This window comes from Monopterus albus, unplaced genomic scaffold (assembly GCF_001952655.1).
Source record: "Monopterus albus unplaced genomic scaffold, M_albus_1.0 scaffold266.1, whole genome shotgun sequence".
In the NCBI taxonomy this organism is placed as follows: Eukaryota; Metazoa; Chordata; class Actinopteri; order Synbranchiformes; family Synbranchidae; genus Monopterus; species Monopterus albus.
In genome coordinates, this window is record NW_018128146.1 from 316,345 (window position 1) to 340,419 (window position 24,075).

Consider the following 24,075-nt stretch of genomic DNA (forward strand, 5'->3'; position numbering starts at 1 on the left):
CTGTTGTCAAAATAACTCAAATATGTATCAATACAGTATATATTCTTTGTTGTTTAATGAGGTTTTTAGTAATTTATTGTCAGTATTTGTCTTTTGAGGTGAGGGGGTTGAATATTTCTGATTGCAACTGTAATTTGATGATTTTTGTCTTCTATGTGAGCCATGTGCAAGTGTATGAGCACAGAGTGGGTCCATTTATTTGTTAAGGCAATTGATGACTGCACAGGTCAGGAACAGAGACCAGTTGTGACACAAGCTAGAAACTCACTCAGACAGGCTCTGTGTGGGCGTCCATGTTGCCGCCCTTTGAGCCAACAGTAAACTACAAGTGGATGTAACAGTACAAATGTGGGAATTCATTCCTTTTTTATGTAACAACAGTGTCTCTTCTGCTGTTTCTTAAACACACTACCAAAAAAGAAAACAGCAACAAATAGATACATCAGATAAACTGATTTAGTCATGAAAAGAGAGAAGCTTGATTACCATAGTCTGATCCACACTCTCCTTCTTTGTTCACTTTCCTTTTGTTTCAGCAGGCATGCGGTGATGTTAAGTTAACTTCAGATAAAATATTATAAACAAATATATACACTTGGTAATATAGCTGTCTAAAACCATTCTTTCAATAAATGTAAAGTTATTGTAAACATGCACTCTTTCACCACCGAGCTCTCTTGGCACCCAGGCTCCATCACTGTACGGTACTGTATTTCTTCATTTTGTGACATTACCACTTTGCTGCATGTTTAGCTTGTTCCAGTTATGTCAGATAGCTTTTCACTGGTGTACACTTAAACATAAACTACAGAGACGGATGCTAGTAGTTGACACTGTAAGGAGGAACCTGAAGTGTATGAGGATACACTGGACATCCTGTCTGTTTTCATGGAGCCTGGGTGCAAGAGCAACGACCCGGTGTGTTTTAAAGGGAACCAGGGTATAAAAGCTCACAGCCTGACCCTACAGTGGAGCTCAGTCTGTACCATCAGAACATGTCACCAGTCTCACCCTGCCCTGCACCGTTAACACAGATTTCAGCAGGGTGCAAGACAGTTTCCCACAAACATCTAACGCACATCATAAAGAGATCATCTGAGTTTCAATATTCACAGATTTGGATTCTTTGAGGTTTACATTGTGAAGACATCTGTGTTCATTAGTCATTTTTGACTGAACTCAGAATTTCTGTAATTTGAATGACAGCATGTGACAAAATAATCTGAACTCAAGACCCATGTTTCCAATTAGAGCCTGACTGATACTGGACGGCAGTATACTGATATAAAACATAAACACACTTTATGATGAGAAACCCCAAAGCTTTTTCTTCTAAAGCGTTGCTCTCAATAATGGGACATTTTACAGTTAGAATAAATTTGGTGGACTAACTGTAGTGGAAAGGCTATTTGTAGGGATTCAGTGTGTCGGTCGATCAAATCCCCTGCAAATATGCAAAGATGGAAATGACATCATCCCTATAATGCATTATTGACACCTATTATATTATTAATATTGTATTATTGATAATTAAGTGAAATTATTTTTGAAACTGTTTAAATAATACATTCATGAAGTTGAGTCACTTTCACACAAAGCCAGAGTGATGATGTCATTTCCTGTCACATCTTTTCTTAACTGTAAACAAAGTGTATGACCCGAGAAACTAATTAAAATGATATCTTTCCTGGACTGGTCTATGAAGATTCAGGAAATACCTTCAGAATTTGGGTGAGTGTTATGAAACAACGGTACGGGGATAAAACATTCACGGAAGATTATCTCTGTAACTAATGTGTATGCAGTATATTTGAGCCACAAGCTGGGACTACCATGAAATTTGTGCATGTTAGCATGCTGCTAGTTTAATGTTGATGCGTTTGTTGTTCTGATTCTTATGTCAGCAAGAAAGAAGCTAAACTGAAGAGAGAAGATGGCAGACTACTAAATTTAAATCTGATATAATTGGAATTAGACGAAGTGGAACCCCGTCTTCAGAGTGTGACTGTAGCAGCTCTGCACAGTGAAGAAACCTAATCTGAACCTCTCTACGCTACGATTTCCACACGATTAACAAGGATATATTAAAAACACATATGCGTGTACAGTATATGTGAGCTACACCTACTTTCCAGAAATATACATATATTCTGCTCATTCTGTATAATATAATAATATAATCTGCCATATTTGTGGGGACAGTAATATGGATACATTCTTTCTAAACACTGAACTACGCCTCTGAATAATATATATAGATCCCTCTCCTATGGTGAAAACAAAATTCCTTTTATTTTGTCTGTTTCCGCTCTTATCAGCACATCATTATTTGGTGTAGTTAAACAAATAATGAATGCATTTAAGTGACCCAGTACCTTGCAGCAGGGGCAGGCTCTGACGGCACACTTGACATTGTGAGTTGATGTTTGACACGGTAATTAGGCGTAAGGTTTCACTGGAGGACAAATAGACCCTCCCTGAAATAGAGAGATAAATTTAGTTCCTCTGTCAATGCTCTGGTAAATAAAAACCCCACAGGCCCTGCTGTTTTACCCTTGAGGGGATTTATTTTAATCCTTGACCCAGCAGCAGTGTCCTATGCTGTGCAGTGTACAGGAGCTGTTGCTGATTTGATGGTAGTGTTTGAGTGCACCATCCACTGAGGACAAATTAGTAAGACAGCAAACTGAACTACAATGTCTTTAATCTCTACTTTCAGTCTGGATTCTGGTTGATTTCTGTGGCGATAACTGTGCGCAGCTGGACAGGCACTTCCTCAGCCTGGTAGTCAGATCATCTACAGAGTCTGTAAATGTGGTTTAAAGGATTTTTTTGTATACCAGTGATGCCAAGAGCCTAAAATCCCTGCATGCTCCCACCCACTCCAGGCCACTGTTACGCCCCATCAACCCACAAACAAAGCCAATGATGGATGAGGCCTGTCTATTCCCCTCCTCTTCTCAGCTGTACTGTGTCGTCCGTCTGTAGGGAGGTCCTGGAGCAAGCACTTACAAGAAACCCCTGTTTCATTATTCATACAGATAATCTAGCCAGAAGGTGGATCTCATCCTATTTACTCATCCACCTTGTAAACAGCCATGATTACTGCCACACCACTCTCACTTCCTCTCTTTTTCACTATAGTATACTTTCTTCCTCTACTGGCTCATCATACAGCTGCTTCTTTTACCTGCCTTCCCTTTACTAACACTTTTTTACTTCATTCCAGGGCTGTAAGGGAATCCAAGCAGCCAAAGTTGTGTTTTGCAGGCAGTGCAGTACTGGTATATGGCTAGTTTTTTGGGCAGGGGACGACTTGGACTGAGAGACTTAGCTCTTGCATGTGGCTGAGACTAAATCCATAAGTGGGACCTAGAGTTTCAGAGACGAGACTAGAAGATGATGGTTACACAGGAATGGGTCTGAGTCTGTTCAGTTTGGGTGCCATCACTGCAGGTTCCTTTGGGAATCAACTGTCTGCAGGCATGCGACTTTAGGAATGTTCCACTTGTCAAATGTGATCCCGTAAATGAACTTCCCACTGTCAAACTCCAACTTGGGAATAGTGTTCCAGTCTGATGGAGCTGCCTGTACAGTGGGAGGTGTGTGTGTGTGCATGTGTGTGTGTGTGCATGTATGTGCTGTATATGTGTGTGAGTTTGTGTGCATGCACAGGTCCTAGTCACGGCTCCGGTTGCGTTTCTTGAAGAAAAAGAATGGTGTTTTCAGAGGCGGGCCCAGTAACATGGGGACCTGATTCTTGTGTGTGATCCTGACCTGTAAGAATCAGACAGAGAAGGGCAGGATACGGTATCAGGTTTTAAAGCAATCAGTTTTCTACTGCTTATGGACTAATTCACAATAGGCTGCTACAAAATCAGTCACTGTGACCCCTGCAAATAACTCACATAACACAGCAAAATGCTCTTCTGCCCCGAAAAAGGTTGATTTTCACAAAATGAAAACCGGTTGAAATGCTGTGAGGATGAATAGATAATCGCTTATTTCTTCCTTTCACATGAAGAACAGTGACGGCCTGTGATAACTGAAAGCATGGCAGCAGGGAGGTTGAGGATGAGGGTATGCAGAGGAGGAAAAGGAACAAAAGTGAGCCAAGACAGGACCAAGGCTAAACTACACTTGACTTGGTCTAGCATACGACTGGCTTTATCATCTGTCAAGTGCCTGACCTCTGGCATCCAGGGGAGGCCCATCCAGACACTGACGCCTGGAGTGCTGCTTACAGCTGATTTTGACTGTACCCAAATGGCATCAGTTCACCTCTAATACAAGCTCTGGCTTCACCGCCCCAGAGCAGTGACATTAAATGTCCCAAAAGCCAGTTCTTGTAACCAGAGTCTGTCTGCCAAGGCCTGTGCTTTTTGCTCATCTCCTGACTAGCAATGCACGCACCATAACCCTGACGTCACAGCCTAGAATAAGGCTGCATTCAGATGTTCAGCACCATAGTGACACACCAAACATATTTGTTAGTTTTTGGGTATTAAACTGTTTTTATCTCTCCATGCTAATACACTGGTGGTAGAAATTGGTGCTAACATAGAGTACGTTAGCAGCATGGCTAACTTGCAGGCTGGAAACGTGAAGGAGGCTACTCATGACATCCCCTAAGCCTAACAGGGCTCGACAGGTACAGGTTCAGCCATCAGAAGGCTTTTCTATAAGTTTCCCAATTTGCAGCTCCATGTTTCATTTCTGACACTGCCTGTCCTTTGTGATCTTTAAATCGATTCAAGTTTGGCACCTGACCTGAGACCAATTTGCTTTGAGAAAGCCCACATGAAGATACTGCCCTGGACAACACAGCTCCTGGGTTTACAGCGACATGCCAAACCACCCAGCCAGAGCTGTGTTCAGTCCAACACTACCGCTGTGATGGCACAGCAGAGGTGCTCTGGCAAACATCGAATGTAGTTTGACCTTTTCTTCAATGCAGTGTGACATCATTCAGCAACACACTGCTTTGCAAATGCACATTCCTGGTATATTTTGTAACATGAATAACACATTTCTGCTGGATTGATGTGATAACTTTGCAAAAGGTTTTATCACTGTTTTCTAAAAGGAGCCTTTGTGCATTGTCTGTTTGTCCTGTCTACTATTCTTACCTTTGTTCTGACTGACTCTTGTGATTATTTTGGATTTTGGTGTTGGTCAAAAGTTCAAAGATCTCTTAATCTTTAAATGGTACAGCACAGATCAACACCACTCTGACCAATAACATTTCTTACACAAATATGAATTTTATATTTTAAATCAATCCGGTGAGGCAACATGGCTAAATTTAGGCAGCCACTAACCGTACAGTAAGTTTGTCACCTTGAGGGTCTTGGATATATTTTCAGTGCAGTGACTGATTCAAAATGCTGCAGTAGGAGTGTTTCAGTCTCACCATGCAGGGGGGCTGCATCCAGGGCTCACCATCAATTTGCATGGGCAGCCGTCGGGACGTCCTGTGAAGACAGAGCAGAAGGATGAGCAGAAAACATGGGGGAGAGTAGAAGGAGAGAGCGAAGCCTCTTTTAGACAAATATTCCACTTTATAACAGCTTTGTAAAAAAAAAAAAAAAGCTGGCATAATGTCACCCTGTGTTCTTTTTACACAGATACTGGCAATCTGGTCTTAGACGCGTGACGTCCAGTGTGACATATAGCCATGCATATTACACACACAACAGAAATGCAAAGAATACCAGTAATGATGTTGCTTTCAAATCAACAGTGGTGGATGAACAGAGCAAGGATGTGCTTTTGCTTGTCTTGCACATTTCCAACATGATTCAGCCTCAAAAGTCACTGTGCATAATGCACAACATCTTCATGAATATGGTTACAGATTCTGCTGCTTGTGAGGAACATTAAAACGTATGTCGCCAGGCAGCATGTTATGGACCAACACTAAACTTCATACACCTCCGCTCACAGTCCCCCAAGTTGACTCTTCAGTGGCCGAGGCCGAGCTGTTTTACTACTTCTGGTGGTGGAATAAAGGAGGGTCAACACTGACCCTTCATGCCAGCTAGGTACCTTTTATATAGAACAGTGTGGTGGAAAACTGGTGCCATAATCTCCCACTTACACTGTCTTACACTGTCGTTTAACAGGGGACAAGGGACGGGTCAGAGGCTGTGAAGGTCAGATTAGACATTGACAAGCAAGTGGTTTCTTCACTTTGCCTCCGGACAGGGTCAAACACTGCACACTTTGTTCCCATGAGACCATTCCCAGACAGGCCCCCACTCTATAAACTCACAGAGCCACTTGATACACACACACACACATGAAAATGCACATACACACTCTGAGTTGGTTTAAGACTTTCATGCATGCATGGAGAATGACTGTGATGAGTGCACTTTTATTTCTGGTCTAGGAAAATGTTAGGGGCAGTTTGCCGAACAAATGAGAGAACAACTTGTAAATGTCACTTCTTTACTGCAGAAACTGTGAAAATGGGCCGAGTCTGCCAAAAGCAACAACACAGCTGAATTAAAACCAGTTTCTCTGAATAAAAATGTGTCAAAACCAAAATGTGGACACAGCGCACTTGGATGTGTTTTAGAGAATTTAACTGAATCTGAGTATGTGTATGAGATACCCTTGTACTACTGCAGGGAGTTTAGGCATCAAATACACAAAACAACAAATAAAAAGAAATGGATTATGTATTAAACAGAGATGGATTAAGTTTGAGTAGAAAGTTTTCAGTTGGTTGACCAGAAGGAAGGTAAAGGGAGGGGAGGGTGGTGGCACACACAGGTGAGAAGGATGGAAAACGGAGATCAAAACAGGAAAGAGGAGGATGGATTCACTGTGGGGAAATATGGTGGAGAATATGACAGACAGGAGGCTCTGACCTGATGGTGACATTGGCACACTGAGCCAGCCTGCGTCCTGCACTCTTCAGCCCAGTGTAGATCTGCCCCATCTCTATGGCCCCCTCCAGGCCAACCACCTCCAACAGCTGGTCACTGAAGTCTGGATGGACACGGTAACAGAGAGACAGAGAAACACACAGAGAGGTTATGGATTCTGTTATCGGCACTCCACTTGACCAAACTGAAGAGTACAGGGAAGATATGATAGCTGCTCAATGTCCCTGGTGCTGTGGGGTAAAACAGGATGCACTGTGATAGTAAATCAAACTGTCACAGATAGTAACATGTTCTCGACCTGTAGGGATAAGAACTTTGGACTATGACCTTCTCCGGCATGTACTAGTCTTGCCGCTTTACTCCAAACAACACAGATCTTTAACACTTTCTCAGACTGCAGAGCTAAACTGTGGACACCTATCAGAGTTGTTGCTGCTCCTTAACACAGTAGACATGTTGGGACAAATTCATTGAGACTGTCACTGTTAAGTTAAGGAAAACAACAAGAAGCAGCAGTGGAGCTGCTCGTTGTTGCCAAACTGTGTCCTCATTATCTTCTGTGTAAATGTCAAAGGTGTGATGCACAACACTCAATTTGACATTTCACTTTCACTACACTTCAGCCAACTAACCTAATATGAAATTATGGTATGTGTTTGTGTGTTGCCACCAACTTCTCAGGTTTTACAAATGCTTAGTGAGATGAATTGGAAAGCAGAGAAATGCTTTGTCTTCACAGCCAGTGTGTTAATATGTGAGGCGCTACAGCAGAATCAGATCTCAGACCCGCTCACAACAACTGTGCTGGTGGCGAACCCCTCTGCTCTAATGAACTGTGGTTGTGTACAGATCACATTTTGTCCAGACATGGTGACACCAAGCGAACTGGATGAGCTGACCAGGCTGTCTAGGACTTTTATTTTGCTAGTTATTATTTATGTTTTAATATTTTTTATTGGGTTAGTTGTTTTATTAGTATGTTTAATTACTCCAAGCTGATTACATGTTCTTAATGTTAATGCCAGGGGAAAAGGGCATAAAGAGTCATAGATAAACATGAAGGCAACGAGTTCTGGCAGATTTTACTTTCCTGCAGCAGGAGAAAAGGAATAGTCTGTGAGAAGCACCTGGGGACCGGTCAAACGCTCCCTGGGGGGCTCAGTCCTCCACCCAGCCCAGACAATCTATGACTGGCAGCGCTGCCTGTTGTGACTGGAGCTGCAGGCCTGACGCTCTGTTACAGTGTAAACAATGTTAGTAATTTTCCAGTGTCATCAGACCTTGCTCGCACTGTTGGCTTTGTTTCAAACAGGAAACTGTTGCGTTTGCTTGCGTTCCTCCTGAGAGAGAACATGCTTTGTAGCCTGATGCAAAACAGGCCTCAGGATGTTTTATATTCAGAAGAATTTAAGAAAAAAACATGTGAACAATGTCAAATGAGTACACAGACCATTCAAATGAGTTTTTCCTACACCTGTTGTCCCTTCTGTGCTGTAACTTTGCAACACATTTCATATTGTAAACCCTCATTTAAAAATCAATCGCTCCCTTGACTGACTAAGTAAATCAAGTGTTCTTTCTCTCTGGCGAAAAAGGGTTAGGAATGTGCAGCAGCTGGATAATTTCAGTTTAAACAATGCATGCAGCACATGGATCTGCATGTGTGCCATTTAAAAAGTTCTGCCATTTCATATCTATAGCCTCCAAAATGATTGAGGCTTCTACAGGAACAGCTGTGCTGCTGCTGAGTCACCAACATTCTTTAATATTTGAGATCACAATTCAATGGAAAATGTCCAAGCAGAGAAAAAAAACAAACATTTTAAGGCTGCACTTCAGTTTTTGTGTGACCCCTCAAGGATTAAATGCTCAGGGTGCACAGTTTAGTACAGAAGAGCTTGTGAGGAAAAGAAACAACATGCAACAACTTGTGGTTCATTACATGAAAATGTGCACACTAATATAAGAAAGGTAAAGAACACACTTTTTAAAATGTTATAAAATTATATCTTGGTGATGCAACTGCTTCATATTTACAGAACAGATTACATTAACAGTAAGTCTGAAGAGCAGCTTTCCATATTCTTTGAAAGTTTGTGGTGCACATCTATAAAAATCATTAGTTTTTACACTTGACTTTAAGTCCCTCTATTTAGCACTTAAGAGCAGTTGATACAACCAACCACCGGGGGCGACTGGGGTTTCAGTGTCTTGCTCAAGGACACTGACACATGGACAGCAGGCACAGAGATTTGAACCTTCAACCTTTTGGTTGGGAGACGACTGCTCTACCATCACACCACTGTCCCCTCCCCCAACTCAACTAATGAATGATAAAGTCCATTACTGACTGACTCTTCTACAACCCCAAACCAGAAAAATTTGGGATGGTATGTAAAATCAAAATTAAAACTGAAAATAGTGATGTGGAAATCATCTGTGTTCTGGATTCTTTGTTCAAAGTAAACACTCACTTCAGTTCTAATGCAGCAACACATTCCAAACAAAAGTTGGGCCGGCTGCATTTCAGGGCCAGTAATGAGGTAAAACAATGAAATGATGATTCCATTTGAAACAGCTGATGTCAACAGGTGACTGCATCATGATTTGGTACAAAAGTGGCATCCAGGAAAGGCCGAGCCCTTTAGGAGCAAAGATGGGCCGAGGACCGCCAGTTTGCCAACATATGTGTGAGAAAATGATTGAAATGTTTAAAAACAATGTTCCTCAGAGAAAGATAGGAAGGGATTTGGATATGTCACCCTCTACGGCGCAGAACATAGCATATCCTTGATCTGAAATAATACAGCTGTGGGCTACAAAACCAAAACAATGACCTAAAACTATTCTACAGTCCAGTCAGGCGATAATTTTACAAGTGACCCTTTTCACATTACACAGTCATATTTAAGCCATGGTTAATAAAACATTTTGACAAGTGCAGCTTTAACTGGATGTTCCCAACATAAAGATCTAAATGCTGTTCCTCACTGCTCAGGATAAAACTCAGTACTGATTCATTTACTTAATCAGACCCAGTAAAAAGTCAAAAATAATCACCTGGAGGATAAACACACCCCAGGCTCCTAAAGCCCCCACATTCCCAGGAAAAAACAAACCTATCAGGCAGGACGTGATCTCAGTGTTCTAAATGGCAGCTACACTTCTCATCAAGTGGTCAGGAGTGTGTTAATTATTCAACACCACATAAAGAAACGATGATGCTGCACACACACACATTCACTACATGCATCTCTCTGTGTCTGCAGAGCTTTCCAGGACATAATTTTTTATAGGATTAGGCATCCTTTAAGAAAAAACTGGACAGTTGGAGACTAAGAGAGCCAGAGGGGGAGTGAGTGACACAATGACAGATGGGAATTAGAAGGATGGCTGGATGTTAAGATGGATGCAGTCTGGTGTTTTCTGCAGTTCACTGTCTGTGGAAGCTGTAGCCTGGTCTTATTCTGCGAGGTTCAGAGAGAGAAGAGGTAACAGTTTCCAGTGAGTGTTGACATGTTCTATTTCAGGTTGTTAAAACCGAACTATTCACATATCCTTTTCCTGTTGTACCATTAAATTTATAAATCCCCCTCCTTTGCACGCCCACCTCTACACCTCTATTTCCTCCAAACACCAAACATGGGCACACCGTCCTGCCCGTGTCCCGGTGTGAGAGCCTGATGGCAGAGGAGCCCACTGTGCTGCTTCTCGCCTCATCGCATTTCTGTGCTTTTGACTCTCAGGCAACAAGCGCTGTTACTTCTCAGTGAGGTGGAGCTAAGAATAGAACAGAACAGCCTCTTACATAACGCAGCCACGGTGCATTCTGGGATGGGATGGCAGTGCTTTAACGAGCAGCGAGACCCGTTGCTGCTGTGCGGCACTATTGTCTCTGCTAAGCAGGAAATCTTAAGTCATTCATTCATGGATTCTTTTAAACAACATCATGGTTTATAGGGGGACTCAGCAGAGTTTCTAAACACATCACAGTATCTTCTACTGAACTGACAGAATGGTCTCACTCATTACAGTATATACTGTACACCCTGTGCTTTGATTCATTTACTTATATAAGGTGGCTATATTCTGCGGGGGCATGGAGGTGCAGCAGTTAGCGCTGTCATGTCACAGCAATAAGGTTCTGGCTTCGAACCTGGTGGCTTCCTGGTGCCTTTTTGTGTGGAGTTTTTCTCTGGAGATACTCCAGCTTTGTCCCACATTCAAAGACATGCAGGTTGATGGGTGACTCTAACGTGTCCATGAGTGTGAGTGGATGTTTGTCTCAGTGATAGGCCGGTGACCTGACCTGTGAAGCCATTTTGGTGTAGTGGCCAAACCATATTATAGCTATTCTACATTCATCACACTGTAGACCAAAAAGAAAAAGGAGCAGCTATAAAACAAGGAATAAAACCCGACAAAATTACTTTTTTCTTATTGTCAGAATTTGATCGATTTGGTTCAGTATTATTTGGAAAGCCTAGAGGAGCTGTACCCTTATCTTATTTTATCCCCTTCAGGTGGGCAGGTAAGCCAACGGGAAGTCAGCTGGCCCAGCACTAGTGAGCTACTCTATGGGTAAGTCTCTTATAGGCAGTGCCATTTCTCTCACTTGTGTCCTAATTACATCCATGTACAATGTGAAAAGATGCAAGGAAAACATGGGAGGACTTAAGGAAACACATTACTAACGACATGAGATGACCTTTCCTGCAATCAATCACCTCAAATGTCCAATCACCAAGTCATTTCTGATAAACAGGCGTGTCGGTTCATAAAGGGCTTTGGCAAAGGATGAGCTCATGTATCCTTGCTCATGGCTCCTCCAGCAGCCTCCTCGCTTCTCAGAGACTTGGGACATACCCCATGTATGAGCACAAACCTGGGATGAACCTCATCTCATAGATCAGTTTTTAGTTCTTCCTAATGTGCTTGTGGTTCCCACTGAAAATGTACCAGTGTTTATAGTTCAGAGATGAAGACAGAGGGAGTTTTTGGCTCCCAGAGAAAACATCTCTGACCCAAACAAGGATATGTAGTTATTGCATAAAAGGCAGTAGTTCATGTTTCACTCTGACAACAGACAATGCCTCACAGTACAGAGACTCTCTTCTCACTGGACTCAGACTAGAGGTGTTTATTATTGTACTCAGATTGCCTTGAATATAAAACAATCATTTCCTAAAACTGCTGACTACTACAGTTTTTAAGAAATGTTACTCAAAACGGAGTAAATAGTGAATGTGGAGCAGAATGATACACATTTGGTGTGAGTGAGTATTTCCACTCTATGTGGGATTAAATCACAATGAACTCCAGCGTCTTATCCTTTAAATTCAGTAATGAGTTATTTATAACAAGCCTCCATTTCGATGCTGAAATATGAATTCTAAATCCCCCTGAGGAATAGCTGCAGCTTTCACTGTGCAACAGCTTGAGGTGTCAGGTTATAATTATAAGCAGGCATTATTTGTGTATCCTTCCTCCGCCCACTCGCCCTCCCTCCCTGACCAGCCTGTTATTGTCCAGGGTGGTTGGAGTCATGGCAGATGGACAAGAGGAACTGCAGCTCACCTCACCAGCCAACAGAGGTAAAGGTACAGGGGAGAGCACTTGGCCATGTGACAGAGAACACTGTGTTACTATGACACGGTCCAAAAATACACCACACACACACACACACACACACACACACACACCATGTCACTGAATCCCTACATGGACTGTAAACATTCAGATGGTGAACTCTTTGTCCAGATAGGAGAAAACAATCATGGGAAAGAACACTGGTCAGTTTTGAAAGAAATATCATCTTTTCCGTTCCCATCCCGTTTGAACGCTCGACCACTTCAAGAGCTGCCATTCATTAACTCTGAGTAAATGTATCACTGAAAGGTCGTCCACTCTCCCACAGCTACTGAGTTCGACTCAGCAGCTTCACATAGGAACTATTTCCAGCCACACAGAGCGGCGGGGGTGAACCCAGGTAATTATAGTCTGCTGTTTCTGTTGTGCGAGGAGAAAACAATATGCAAACTCTGGATGCGATCTACCTAAAATAGCTTCCTTCATGGTGTGTCACAGCTTGACTGTTGTTGGGGAGGGTGGGCAGGGGGTCTGTGGGCCCCGGGATGCAGGACAGGAGAAGTGAGAGAAGGCAAGGTGAAGGGAAGGGGAGGCGAGCTGGGGGTGCCATAGGAGAGGAGAGGGAGGAGTGGACGAGCAGTGGAGCAGCAGAGGAGAGAAAACAAATGAGTCATGACAGTGAAACAGAACATGTCTGAAATGTAGCAGGGCTCTGCTGTTTCAGGTGCGTTCTGTGGTGCAGTTCATTAGAAAATCAATTAGTCAAGAAAAATGGATTTAAACTCTGTTATTAATAGTCCACCAGGTGTTTTCTAACAACGCCAAACCTACTACAACCACACACCTAACCACTGCATTTATCACAGAACAGAAAAGTTTACAAAACAATAACAGATAAACAGATGATAAATTCCAAACTAAAAGATTTGACTAGAGTCAGAAGCAGTCTCAAACCAAGCTACTCACGTCTGTAGACTTTTCTCCATGATAGCACATTTAATAAACTAAAGCTCGGGTGCATTTTGTTCATGCGAATAAGGTGAATGCAGTAAAGAAAACCTTTTTAGCACTTGGTCATTTGTCTTCCTACATACAAGACCCTAAAGCTAAGGAGTAGCTTCTCTGCTGTGGCTACAAAATGAAAAGAGACTGTTTTGGGGGATTGGCCTCTCTGTCTGACCAGATAGAGGGCGGACATTTGTGTCTGTCTCCTCTTTGCTAAAAGACAAGGAACCTCAGAGTCAATTCAAAGTTGCTTTTCTTTTACATGTTGTGTGCTACCTGGCTAGTTGGCACTGGTTATCTACATCCAGGACTCAGCTGGTTTTGTTCAGGGTTGGATGGTCTGCCAACCTTCACTGTGAGCACAAAGCTCCTGGAGAGCAGTCCTGCCAGATTTGACTGACAAAGAGTTACCACTCAGAGCCTAGAACTAGCTCTGTCATCACAAAAGTAGTCCAATCGTTCCTTTTCATTTTCATTTGGAAAAGTTTCTATCGTTATCACAGTGCATTAGGATTGCTCAGCAACTTGCTTATCAGAAAGATGTGAACACTGAACAGTGCTGGCTGGTTTGTTATACTTTTGGTGTTGTTAAAGCTGGTTTTATATGTGACTCCATTACTAATTGTTTTTCTGTCCTTTTGACTTTTACCTAGTCAAGACTAATAAATTGATAAAGAGTAGGACTGTGCTGGAAGAGGTCACCAGTCCAGCTTTAGATGAGTGTTACTAAGTAATATAAGTAATGCATCACTGCCCAGCACTGTATACTGCGCACTCACAATTTTAATTCAACAGTTCTTCCTCATTCTCATGTTTCAGTCCCTGGAGTGCTGTATGCCACATCCAGTTTATTTATGTGCATCCTTTCCAACTAAATCCACTGCAGGAAGCTAAGGAAATCTGATCCAAGAGCAGGGAGGAAATAAATGAGTCAGGGAAGAGGTGATGCACAGAAAAAAGTTGAGGTGGAGCGCGATGATGGGATGGGCTGAATCCTGTGCCTGTCGGCAGCGACTTCCTCTGCTCCTGTGGCTGGTATCTGTCTTCGCCCAGCTGACAGCAGCAGACCTTTGCCCTCACTGCACCTTTAATCTCCACAACAACACATTTGGAAACCTTGCACTCTGAAGTTTTCTTTGTCCCACTTACTGAGTGCAATTTACAACTGGACATCAGAATAAGAAGCTCACTGGATGAGTTAGGAACACAGGGACAAGACACAGTGTGTTTCACTGCAGACGCTCGTTCAAAAGTCATAGATGTTTAAGAGTTCAGGTGTGATGTCTCTCTCTGTTTCCATGGGTGGATTACAGAGTAGGTAAACAGGGCACAGGTCCAGGAGCCCAAGGGATCAGGGGGGGCTGGACCAGAGCCTCTGTATGAAATGACTGCTGACATTTCTTGTTGAAAAGTCAACCAACAACACATACTGTATATGTAAAATGAGTAAAAACAGACATAACACAGCAAAACAAAGATATGCAAAACAACCTCACAGACAACAGCCCAAGGAAAATACACAAAAATAACCACAAAACACACAAAATGACGAAGAAGAAGGGCAAAAAAAATAAAAGGGAAGGAAAAACAACTAAAAAGAATTGCAAAACAAGCACAAAAAGATGCAAAATGGCCACAGCTGTGAGTGCACAGACAATAAATGTGAGCAGAAGAACTTCATTGTTAGTTTGGAGGATGCTTGAGGTGTAGGTTTACGTGGTCGATATATTATTGGGGTTACTTGATATTACTGCAGGAGGTAACCTCCAAGCAGCAGGACAATGGCACAGCCTGTCCAATCTGCATGTTTTACAGTCTGAGCCCATCTTGACCTGACTTACATCATTTCTAAGGTAAACTGGTACTTGACCAGCACAGGTGTATTCAGATGCATTTGAAGCACTACCTTTATTAGATAAGGACCATAGAGAGCTGACAAGAAATGGAAGAGGAGACAGAGATGGGTAATAACATGCAACAAAGGTGAGTCAGGGACGCCACGGTTCTAAGCAGCCTGGGTTCCCTAGGAAGTGAATTTTAAAGGTTGCACAACTCCATATTAAGTCTACACAAAAGTGTAAGTGGACAGAAACGGGTGTGAATTTGCTTTGAGTAGTGTGAAAATGTTTAATCTTGAGCAAAAATAAATATTTATCTCAAGGTTTCATAACTGTAATTGTTGAAAAGATGAAGAAAGTGATGTCGAGGGAAAAATAACACACACAACAGATTTTTCTGTGCAGTAGTGAGATCCACAGTCTGGGCCGCTACATGAACACACAGCCAGTGTGTAAAGAGTGTACATGCTGTTTGGGGTGAACAAGCAAGGAGTGCAGTGTTTCATTTGTGCAACTAACGTTCATTCTGTTTGCAGCAGATTCACAGTTCCTCTGTTCCAGGAAAAGGACTGTTGTTTAAGTCACTCTAATAGATTAAATTTAAATGACACCAATTATTCTATTACAAATCCACATTACTATAGACTGTCTCTGTGTGTCTGCAGAGCAAAAACCAGAGCAGAAACACAGTGCCTCAGAGAACTGTGAGGTCAGAGGTGCCCGGGGCTCCTGTCGCTCTCTCTGGGTAACCCTCACTGATTGCATTGGCTGCAGCAAATGGATTTAAAAGCTTCAGTTCACTGCATCAGTGCAAGCAACTTCCATAAGCAATTATTTGTATGATTAACATGCACACACACACACACACACACAAGGCACATGAACACACACCTGGTAGTTTCACTCTGAAACTACAGCACTGGTCTGTGAGTCCTATTTCCAAATATGTATGTTTTCCAACACCACCACAAACTATACTGCCACAGTAGAAGCAATTCTTTTCTGACACCAACAACAGTTATTACCTAGCACAAGGCAGTCAGGTCTGTGCATGGAGATATGGACAATCCCTTCAAGTGAGGACAGTGTGTGGGTCTCTAAGAGGTTACTCTGAGATTATGTTTTGGATTTAGGCCAAGAGTTAAGACCAGGCTGGAAATTTAAAACATGGAGTCGATGGCTTCAAAGACTCACACACGTACAGTGTATAAACTTGTGTGTCTGCTTGTGTGCTCATGGCAGTGTGCAGAATCAGCCCTGTGGCCACCTGGGCGGATTTTGGGGGGAAATTAATTTAACTGCACATCATTTATTTAACCTTGAACCTGATCAGAGTACAAACTGTTATAATCCTTCTAGAAAACACATAATGATTTTATTTGTGAATTAATAACACTAAGAGACACACTTCTGTTTAATCAACTGTGATGCCAAAGTCATCACAGGGTGGAGAAGCTGGAATAACAACAGGAGGCTGTAGGCAGCAGAGGGTCATGGAGGGGGGTGTAGCTGAGAGACACCATGTCCTGTCCCACATTATCAGATTGTGTGGAAAATCTCAGTTCATCAGTTATCATTTTGTTATCATTTTGTTATCATTTTGTTATCATTTTGTTATAACTGATGATACACATGGTTCTTAATGAACAAGTTTATATCTTTAGAATAATTTATTGCAATTTTCTAATTCCTGTTGAGAAGTTTTTTTTGGAGAGGTTTGTGCTGGTGTTGGCTTGTTTTTGCTGTAGTATTGCAAAATGCTGAATTAAGTGCAAGAAGAAGAGAGAAATGTGATAGGAGAGGTGTTTGCCAGGATATGAACCACAAAGAAACATTTCGAAGAAAAACATGCCACTCATCAAACCCAGTTCTTCAGAAACATTATTCACATTCCCACTTCCCAGCATGCATTGCTTTGTGGTTAAATTCCTCTGGAAACCCCTTTTTTTCCGGGCTTCTCAATGATCAAAAATGAAAGTGTTCAAACTATGATGAAGACGAGTCTTCAGACACTTCCGGCACCTTGTGTAATAACCTTGAGTCACTGTGGCCATACTCCAGGGCTCAGTGCTGTGATGAGAGATGCAACTTGACACAATAATGGAATACAAGCTCATCTGAAAAGACTTTAAGTTAGACTTTAACAGACTTAAAGCCTAAATGTTTGCCTATTATTTTACTGAAACTGCATTGTTTTATCAACTTTTTCTATTTCACAGCGTATGAGGCAGGTTTAGAAAAGAAAGTAAAGGCACTGATTGAGCTCCTGGTTATCTTCTTAGTTCTAGAGTCACAGAGGATATTATACACCTGTTTTCCAGGGCTGAATGCTGCTCTTTGTGTTGAGTAAACTGACCTTTACATGAACAGTAACAGCAGATAAACTTAACACTCAGGTATCGAGCATGCCCAGCGTTTATCTACTGGTGCCACCCATAGCTGAAATGTCATCGTCTAAAGCAATGTCTTTAAATAGCAAACATTTTTGATACAGATTGCACTTTCTTAACAAAGAGCCAGTAATTTAATAGCAGCCCACCTGCAACACACGGATTCTGGATTCACATCTGTAATTTCAAAGATGCATCCGTTATGAGCACCTGTACCAAAACAGTGATTAAAGACTAAAGCATTAAGAATTAAAGGACCAGCTGTGACAGAGTGAAATTCGGGGAGATGGAAAAAAGAGCAGAAAGAAATAAAGTCTGGATTCAATGGAAGCTTGATTATAAAACAAATCATCGGCCAAATGTTATTGGAAATATCCACCTTTGTACATTTCTACCATCCAACTTACTAACTAAATGTTTACTGTTAAATGTTTGCTCTGTGCTGCAGAATACAGCCTTTAGCACCTTAAACATTTCCAAAGTAAATTCAAAATCAGTTGGTAAGTGTGATGTAACATTCCACTTCTGACACTTTTTAATGAGGCATCACTGAGTAAAGGACTCAAATAGAGTCAGAAAGAGAAACAAAGAAACGAAACATCTCTTTTCCAAGTACTTGTTCTTCATGAAAAAAGAAAAAAAAAATTTTTTTTTTAGCTGAGTGTTGCTTTCCCCCCCCCGTCCACTCAGCAACATCCTGCAGCCAAATGTAATGTAGTCAATACTCTATGTACCTGAACATTCAATGCTGTATCTCAATTTAGTTTCAAGCTAACTAGACATTTTCAGTCTGAATCCCTGCTTAGATCCAAGAGCTCATAACCCACGTCAGGACTAAGGCCACAACCTGGGATGAAGGGCCTCAGCTAGACTGTACCTCAAGGTAACAAAAAGAAAATCTAGCTTTTCATGTGCAAAAAAGACCAACTTCTCTGCAGAGGTTTGAAGGTTTTAGTCAATAAAACCTCTTATTTTTAATATCATCATGATTTCATGACTTTAGAGGAGGCCATCATTAACTCAGTGGAGGCAGCCACCTCTACCGGAACCATACACAGCCTCCTGTTTATTGCACTTAATACTGTACATCTATAAATGCTTGAATTATAGAAGTTGAGTCAACAATAAGTTTTATTTTTCCTTCATATTCCTGTAAACAAGAAAGAAGTTGGTGAACTCCTGACTTTTCTGCCTTTCTTTCAACACCTTTCTTGGTGTTGGTGCATCCTCATTCATCTCCATTAACTCACCTTGCAGACAGAACTTGAGCTCTTTCGCGTCTGTGACGGTGATGGCTGGCATCCTGTCAGGAACCTTTTTGCTCATGCGGTTGTAGTTCCTCCTCTTCTTCGTCTCGCCCCACAGGTTGGAGCCGCCATGCATGCTGGGAATGTTGAGCACGGCAATGCCCTCTAAAGAGGTGTTGCTGAGGTCCAAGACGATCCCGTCGCACTGAGGGAAAAATTAAGAGGAAACAAAAAGACAGAAAGAAGAAGGACAAAGAGTAGGAATGAGTATGAAGACATATTTAAGGCAGCAAAAAAAAACCTCACAACACAAACAGATGTAAGAAGAACACTGACTGATTATGCCCCTGTGTGAAGCTGCAGGATGAGTTCTTTACTTCTGTTCTCAGCCTTATATTGTTTACTTGCCCACTGCTGCCTCACATAAGGACATGTACATACACATTGAGAGCTGCTGTACCAGAGTCAAATCCCTCGTGTGTCCAACACACCTGGCCAATAAAACTGATTCTGATTCTGACTGAAACCATGGTATTACATCATTTGTACTGCGGTCACGTTATAACAGCCAGTTACATATGATCCACCATGTGTTGCCTCCATCTGTGCAGAGATATACAACTGGCAAATGTATCCTGGTAGAAAGTCATTCCTTCAAATTACAGTATATTGCTGTTTTCATGAGCTTGGCTGTGTAGGCAGAGATTCTTTAGCAGAGCTGCAGACCTTAAAAAGTCACACAATGATAATAGGGATGAATAAACTTCTGGGTAAAAGAATCTTCTCTTTTGTGTTTTATTAAAACAGGTTTCGGGCGGCATGGTGACACAGTGGTTAGCACTGTTGCCTCACAGCAAAAAAGTTCTGGGTTTGAGCCCCAGCTGACCCAGGGTCTTTCTGTGTGGAGTTTGCGTGGGTTCTCTCCGGGTACTCGGCTTCCTCCCTCAGGAACCAACAGGTTGGTTGGTGACTCCAAATTGCCTGTAAATGTGAGTGTGTGTGGTTGTTTGTCCCTAAGTGTCAGCCCTGTGATAGACTGGTGACCTGTCCAGGGTGGACCCCACCTTTCACCCCATGTCACCCCCGACCCTATTCAGAATAAGTGGTATAAATAATTAATGGATGAAACAGGTTTTATGGTAGTTAGTGCAGGAATTACATGTTGTGTTGATGTAGGACGACACAGTGGGAGTGAAAAGGTTGTTCTCACAGGACGAGTTGCTGTATCACAGAGTAAGCCATCTATCCACCCACTTTGTGCACTGTGTTTTGTTGATGAGTAGGATTTATTTTGTCCTGATGCATTACTCGTACACAATCGAAGTGTGCAGCAAAACACAGCAATAAAATACAGTAAGCTGGCCCAATGTCTATACATACAGCATGAAAGAAAGTAACACCGTTTGGCATTCAGGGTCCCTCTTGGAATAACACAGCATCTGGCCTCATTAGGATTCAAAAAATAATTCAAACACACCAAAGAATGTCAGCAACACGCTGCTGTGACTCAGTGTGCATGGCTGATTGGTGATGAGTCAAAGCACTAAAATGTTGTATTTTACTACACACTCACAACACAGAAGACCCATCACAGAACAAGTGTGTGAAAAACCATGCAACTCATGTGGGGCCCTGCACACATACAGTACATTCACAGACACACATACACATACGAGTGGAGACACAATAAATGTCTTTACATCACTTCCTGACTTCTTTCTACAAGCTTATTTTCTGGCCAGTTAAACATGTTAATAAAATGTAATCACACTAAATGATCATAGTCTGACTACATCCCATATACAGAAGTCATAAAATAAGTTGTATCTTAAACAACACAGTGTTTACTGAAATGCATTGTTTCAGATCAAGGCCATGTAACTGTCTGGAAGTACTTGATACATGTGTAGGAGTCAAGGACAGAAGATACTGCCCACTTCTCTTTGGTATTGACTACAATTACAATTGAAATGCAATTATTAAAATGTATAAATGGCTGCTAACCAACATTAGCAACAGCCTGTCAGCGAGTCCACTGTGCATCAGTGCAGTGTTCACTTATATCAGTGAGGTTCAGCTACTTAACGTAAAGGGCAGCACAAACTCCAGCCTCCACATTAATCACACAGTTGAACCAACAGCTCTCGGAAACAGTTTGAACACAACCTGAACATTATCAAACAGACCAAATCTCACATAACCAAAACTGACTGTGTTTATGAAGGACTCCAGTATTCACAGTAAGAATCTATTTGAGAAATTAGGTTTTCAAGCTCTTTGCGGTCATAGTAATATGAGTTCCACAGTGGTTGCTTCACAGTTCACCTGCACTGACTCCTTCCTGTCCAGTTCTGTCTTTGATTCACTCCCTAGTCTGCCATTTATTTTCTACTTTCGGTGGTGCAGCACCTCCAAAAGTTTCTGTCTGTGCAAATCACTTGACTGGCCTCATGGTCTGTTATCTACCTACACAGTTGCTCCACAGTTTCCTATTAGACATGATGTCACTGTCACACTCCTCTGAGTAGTTAACGCGTCAGCATCTTGCATTGTGCATTCACATGATGGAGCCGTTTTGTAACCAGCTGCATGGACAGTTTCAGAAAGGATTCGGGCAAAAGCTGTCAAATGCTCTATGCGCACGGTTCTCTGTGAACTGCCCACTGACAAGGAGGTAATGCTTTGATGTCCTTGAGATTTAATCAAGATGATAAAGTTCAGCCTCAAGTAACAGCAGTGTGAGGCTCATATTTGTGATTATCTGTAATTTACTGCTCTGCTCTATCTTAGATTTTCATCAATACACTTGCCAGAGTAACTTTAGAGGATGTGAAAGGAGCTGTGTATTGTAACTAAGGCCTCTCATAAACAACTAGAGGTCAGAAATATTTTTATATTTACAACAGGAACACACAGTTGGGTGACAAATAAAAGGACAAACTACCACCCAGAGCCCAGCAGAGCCGTGTCAGTGCCGTGTCTCCAGAGCAGCATCAGGTCTCCTCTGTCAGAGGGAGGAAACGTCCTCCTTCCAAACCAGATCCCCTCACTGTGTCCGACCCACTGTGTCCAACCCACTGTGTCCAACCCACTGTGTCGTCCTCATGAAGCCATTCAGTGACCTAGAGCTGCAGCCATCAGTCAGTTCACTGGTAGAAAATGAACTGGCAACTACAAAATTAAGTCACCAACATGTTCTGATTCCACCTTCTTTAATATGAGGAACTGATGCTTTTCTTTGTCAGACATGAGAATCAGCCGAGTCTCTGTGGATCTGTTGGTTGGACACAACAAGTACATTTGAAGACATTTGGCTCTGGAGAGTCACAGTGGGATCAATCAGATCATCAAGATAATCCACTCATTCATAATAATAATAATCACCTTGATTGGCCAAGTATGTTACACACAAGGAATCTGTTTCCAGTACAGAACCAAAGCAGCCATCTGCGGTGTCAACTCAACTGATGGCTCTAACCATCAGGGGCAACCTGGGGGTTCAGTGTCTTGCCCAAGGACACTTCGACACATGAACTGCAGGCACTGAGTTTCGAAACTCCGACCCTCTGGTCTGGTTTGTCACCCATCTGTATCATATCATACAATGACTGATAAACCAGAATTAGAGGAAGGAACATAAAGATAATTGTAATGACAAGCAAATGTTGCCTATGTGATATACAGTATCTTATTCTTCTGTGCCTTAGCGCTCCACTGTTGTTATTAAAAATATGTAACTGTGAGCCTTTGTTGTTTTAAAAATCTGGAAGCAAACAGGCTCAGTGCCTTGTCACAGACAGGGGAGGGATCTCAGAGAATAAAGTAGGTGGACAAAGAGATTGTTGCCCTTTTTATTACATTTATTAAGAATATGAACAACACAAAATAATGCAGCTTTAATCTTTAAGAACATATAAGAGCTCTATTATATTGAATATTTCTAAATATAAATACACACAATTTTCCAAAGTCGGTCTGATTTTTTTAATTAGTTGAAGGTATGAAGGGTGTAGGTCATGAACCCTTTGGGAAGGCACACAGCTTATTTTGCATGTGGTTTCTAAGAAGGTGTGTTTCTGGTGTGTTTTCCTGGAGTCTTGCTGTGCTTTAAGCACCCAGGTGACAGATTATGCAGCACTGTATGACAGAATGAGGCAATCAGTGACTTTATGGAGCATTAATCTGATGATGTGCTATGAATAGCCCACCTCATTATTATGGCAAAGCCACTTTGTTGTAAACTTCAGAACTTTAAAACCTTAGAATAACTGCACTTAAACATCTGTCAGCGACAAAAAGGAAAACTTGTTGATGTGATGTTCCTTTTTTGCATCAAATATATCATGAATATTTAAAGACATTTTCCTCATTTCTGTCAGCTTCACAGTCACTTTTTGCCATCACTCTGCCATTCTGCTTCAGGGAAGTTTTGATAAGACTGAGACTCACCTCGACTTCTATGCATTCATTTAATTTCTTGCAGGTGGCAGATATGGTCTCAGTGGTGCCAAACTCAAAGTACCAGAGCTTGTTCTTCATTCTGAGGAGCAAGAGGGGAAACAGAGGACAGGCGTGATTTTGACTAACATTAACAAATATTTGCAGTCTGAACATAGCTTGCCCATGTGTACAGTGCTGTGAACCTATAGAGTGATTTGCTTCAGGTACAGTAAACACATACTGAAGCTGTCCACTACCTCATCTCAGATTTTGAACTGACAGCTCAGGACAGCTAGAGGCCATATAACCACAGAGGTCAGACCCCCATCAGTGCACCCTAAAGCCTGGATACACTGGCACAGGCAGCACTGATGGCTAAACAGTGAAGCATAAAAAGCTAACTCCACCATCTGTCAAACATGCCTCCTGCTGTTGTCTGCTCTTTCATCAAAGCAATGCATGCATTTTCAGCTCAGTGCCCTTATGTTGAACAGTCAACATTGCCTCTGGAGGGGACAATGGGTGAAACTCTGCTGGTGGAGAGTGTAAGATCAGGGCAAATATTATAGCGATTCACAACATTCAAAGAAACCCACAGGTCTGACTGAGCAACGGTTCATTTCTTCCCTGCAGACGCGCTTGTCAGAGGTGACCTGATGGATGTAGTTTT

The 24,075-nt window shown here is 42.0% G+C and overlaps 1 protein-coding gene across 6 annotated transcripts in view; it reads right to left on the reverse strand.

The window, feature by feature from the left end:
• Positions 1-1,587: 1,587 nt before the first annotated feature.
• dgkg (diacylglycerol kinase, gamma) overlaps positions 1,588-24,075 on the reverse strand; it is a 111,015-nt gene continuing 88,527 nt past the window's right edge. For all 6 annotated transcript variants that reach the window (XM_020621709.1, XM_020621708.1, XM_020621706.1 and 3 more), the window contains 5 exons: positions 23,415-23,505; positions 18,969-19,170; positions 6,879-6,999; positions 5,414-5,474; positions 1,588-3,777 (listed from right to left, as the gene is read on the reverse strand). In XM_020621709.1, coding sequence (XP_020477365.1) covers positions 3,679-3,777; positions 5,414-5,474; positions 6,879-6,999; positions 18,969-19,170; positions 23,415-23,505 — 574 coding nt within the window. In that variant the 3' untranslated portion in view covers positions 1,588-3,678. The remainder of the gene's footprint in view (positions 3,778-5,413; positions 5,475-6,878; positions 7,000-18,968; positions 19,171-23,414; positions 23,506-24,075) is intronic.